The sequence below is a fragment of the Octopus bimaculoides genome, chromosome 22 (assembly GCF_001194135.2).
Source record: "Octopus bimaculoides isolate UCB-OBI-ISO-001 chromosome 22, ASM119413v2, whole genome shotgun sequence".
Taxonomy (NCBI): domain Eukaryota; kingdom Metazoa; phylum Mollusca; class Cephalopoda; order Octopoda; family Octopodidae; genus Octopus; species Octopus bimaculoides.
In genome coordinates this window covers 17,163,766-17,167,954 of record NC_069002.1, presented here as the reverse complement: position 1 = coordinate 17,167,954, position 4,189 = coordinate 17,163,766, and the positions used below count along the sequence as shown (strand labels likewise).

Sequence of the window (4,189 nt, the reverse complement as noted above, 5' to 3'; positions counted from 1 at the left end):
ATATATCTTTTTTAGGAGCCCACGTGAAAGTGAATGTATTTGCCTTGTCAAAAGTAGGTGTTGAAAACACTTTTTACCGGGCTCTGGAAATGATGGCACAGTTGTAGATAGTATCTGAAGAAAAGAAAAAGGCATGGTTTCTATTAGAGTATTTTTTTTATTATAAATTTGCTTCATTGGGTAATTTTTCAGATTAACACCCGCACGATCTTCACTAGGGTTTTAGGGTCAGGGTTGGGGAATTCCGTCCCTAACCCTAAACACTAACTCTAACCCTAAAACCATAACCCTAACACCCTAGTGAAGATCGTGCGGGTGTTAATCTGAAAAATTACCTTGAGCTGAACTAAACATTCAAAATTATTTTCTAAGGGCTGACTTGGGATCAAACAAAAACAACATGGGTTTAAACAGCAATAATCCCTCGTATCAAGATCATTTCTCATTTTGAAACAAAACTGAAGAGATGTGTATAATCAAGTTTATAATGAGTATCGTGAAGTTGGAAATAAATAACTCAAATAATTAACTGCAGTCAAATCAGCTGCTAAGAGAAACGTTCTCCGATCTCAATATCCCAATTTTGACATTGTTTTAGAGGAGTTAGGAATCCAAACACTTGAGTTTATCAAAGTGTGTCGATTTCGGAATGAAATCATTTCGTTCCACTTACATTTCTAAATGTTATTGTGGGGAGGAGTTGTCTTCTGTATAAACACGTTTGTTGTCTCAATTTTAACTTGGAAAAACAACCTCAACTCAGATTGGCAGCATCAAAGTTTATTGTCACACGCGGTCGCGTTTTCCTCCCTTTCTTTATTTCTTTCTTTCTCGTAATTCTCAAAGGGGGAGCTATATCATGCGACTTCTTGGAATAACGAAGAGAACGTTACGTAACCTACCTCGTGTAATTAACATCTTCAATCGAATGAATTCGTTAGTATTTTATCAATTTTATGATTATATTTCATTGTGTACGCATATCTGTCTATCTATCTATCTATCTTCGTTTTTGTACGTAGCAAAATTACTCTCCCAAAGTACAGTGTGTGTGTGTGTGTAAAACCCAATATTTTTTTTTACTGTGCCAAAAATCGGCATTGTCAAAATTTCCCCTCCCCCCAAATTCTTCAATTTTGACTTTTTCCCTAACACTAACCCATAGCAGACGAAGTTGATGAAAACTACCTCTTGCAGTGTTTAGTTACAACCTTCATGTTCAAAGCCTACGAGTTATGACCGTAAGGATGGAGGTTTTTCGGCAGTTTTGAATGGATGAGGAACGAACTGACTGGTTTCATTATTATTGTTGAACACTTAATAAGGCTTCTCCCATCTTTTCATTCCTAAACTATAATGATAAAAGCTGAAGGCTTAATAAATAAAACAATTAAGTAATGTCCCACAGCACAAGCACATTTACATAACAGTACAAAATTCATGGCAGACAATTATTACTAGAGCACCGGCAGAGCGTGGAATACGAATAAACATACGCAGTAAAGGGAACATCTATGTGTTTCTCAACCATCTAAAAATCATAACTACATTCACTCCAATCACACCCTATAATCTTTGAACACAAAGGGCTCGTTGAACAACATAGTCCTATGTGTACAAAATGTCGGGAAGGGCACGATTGGATTACGTTTGATCATACATCTGCACACTCAGGGTACTTTGATCGATGTTTACATTAAAGAAAATGGTTAATGTTTACAACTTGACCCGGAAACGAAAATCAGAAAAAAATAGTGCAATGGGTGTTAAAAAAATGTGTAGGAAACGAATATGAGAAAGAAAAGAAAAATGCGCGGAAAGCAACGGGAGGGTGGGGAGAGGACCTCGGAAAATTCACAAGATCCGAGTTTTTCCCTCATAACTTTTAGGAAAATAGGTTGTTTTTTTCAATGAAATTTTATAGAAATACTTTTCAAACGGCGTACATTACGATTATAAAGAAATTTGTGGGCAAAATCTTTTTCAAGAGGGTGGGGAGAGAGTACCTCGGAAAATTCACAAGATCCCAGTTTTTCCCTTGTAACTTTTAGGAAAATGAGATTTTTTCAATGAAATTTTATATAAATACCTTTCAAACGGCATACGTTACGATTATAAAGTAATTTGTGGGGAAAATCTTGAGGTGGGGAGAGGACTTTAGGAAAATTCCCAAGATCCGAATTTTTCTTCGTTATATTTCGAAATCACATTCAACTTTCTACAGATATCCTAGCGTAGTACTACTACACTACGTAGTGTTTATTTCTACCCACTTTCAATAATTTTTTAGTGTTTTGGCTTCAATTTTGTTTCATTTTCAATTATTTTTACGCATTTTTAACCCTTCATTCTCATTCACTCGTTATTACTTTCTCTCTCTCTCTCTATATATATATATAGAAATATATATATATATATATATACATATATGGTGATCGGATATATATACACGCTTGTATATACACATGTATACACACACACACACACACACACACACACACATACACACACATATATACAGTTATGAGGGGAAAATTCGGATCTTGTGAATTTTCCGCAGTCCTCTCCCCAGCCCTTGGAAAATATTTTCCCCACAAATTACTTTATAATCGTAATGTATGCCGTTTAAGAGGTTGTAAACATTAACCAAGAAAGTTAAGGTCATTAACCAAGAAAATTGTCACGAAACAGGAGGCTGCACCAGGCTCCTGTCTGATCTTGCAGTGTTTCTACAGATGGATGCCCTTCCTAATGCCAACCACTCCATGAGTGTAGTGGTTGCTTTTTACGTGCCACCAGCACAGGGGCCAGAGGAGGCTGGCAGCGGCCACAATCAATTGGTGCTTTTTACATGCCACTGGCATGGGTATCACAACAACAATTATGGGCTGGGGCTGGTTATGCAAAACTGGTGTAGGATACTCACGTTATTTGTCAGGTCTTCGTAGTCACAGCATATCTCTAGAGGTCTCGGTCTTTCATCATTGCTTCTGTGAGGCCCAACGTTCAAAGGTCATGCTTGACCAGCTCATCCCATGTATATATATATATATATATATATATATATATATATATATATATATATATATATATATATATATGATATGGAGGTTATGAGCGGTAATGGTGTCAATTAGACCCAGAGATTTCAGGTAATGCTGAGTAAGTGTTATGGATAGACCATAGTTAAGCTCCAGGTTCGGTGATTATGTGAATAAGGGTTCCAATGTAGGTCATATATCAGCGTGTGAATATAAGGACTTACTTTTCGTAATGAGATAAAAAAAAACCAAGGCTGTGTATAATATAGAATATTTATAAATAGAATGTCTTACAGCTGTTTCCAGGATATTTATTATATCCCTTCATCGGAGACAACATATACCATATAAAGTATAAGAGAAATTACCCCTTTGAAATGTTTTAACTTTGTGGTTTTCGGTTATTTATGACTGCCTTCTAGCGTGTAGAAGTTACTTGTTATGGGTAATTTCTCTTATACTTTATATAGAATACATACACATGCATACATGGGTACAGGATGTTACCAACAGTAAACAACACAAAATATGAAAACAAATGAGTTCAATACGCAAACAACGAGAGAAACAAATAGAAAACAGTAACACAAAGAACGACCCATTATCAGATGTTGGCTGTCTATCTACTCCTCATTTCGAGTATTGAACGACAATATGAGTCTTCGAATTCGAAGACATTTGCTTCCATAAGTACCAAAATAAAATTTTGGATGTATGGAGGGTCAAAGTTGGGAACAAAGACAGGACAGTGGAGACATACAAGGAAAGTGAACGAAAACAAACATGGAAGGGTCGTTAGACCAGAACAAGGGTAAAATAGCGAACACTGGAGAAATATTTTCTCTGAAAAGAGAAAAGATAGGGGAAAGAGGTAGAATACGTTCAGTTCTTAGGACAGTCCTGAAAGAAAAGAAAGATGATCATGTGAAGAAAAAGAAAGATGGACGATGGCCACGTGTGAGCAACGAGAGAGAGACAGATAGAAAACTGTGAAGGGGAGAAAACAGTATAGAGTAGAGTTGCCTCAAAAAGATTAAGATAAACTTACTTGGAAATGGATGCATGGCATTCAATCAAATAATAATATAAATAATATATATATATATATATACATACATATATATACATACATACATACACACATATAT

The 4,189-nt window shown here is 35.8% G+C and overlaps 1 protein-coding gene across 5 annotated transcripts in view; it reads left to right on the top strand.

The window, feature by feature from the left end:
• LOC106872257 (inosine-uridine preferring nucleoside hydrolase) overlaps positions 1-4,189 on the top strand; it is a 40,267-nt gene that overhangs the window by 12,795 nt on the left and 23,283 nt on the right. The window contains exon 1 of one of the 5 annotated variants that reach the window (XM_014919182.2): positions 706-936. The exons of 2 other annotated variants lie outside the window; for them this stretch is intronic. In XM_014919182.2, the coding sequence (XP_014774668.1) occupies positions 860-936 (77 nt within the window). In that variant the 5' untranslated portion in view covers positions 706-859. Of the gene's footprint in view, positions 1-705; positions 937-4,189 lie in introns of those variants that run through there. 2 more of the 5 variants (XM_014919197.2, XM_014919190.2) reach the window with 2 other exon arrangements.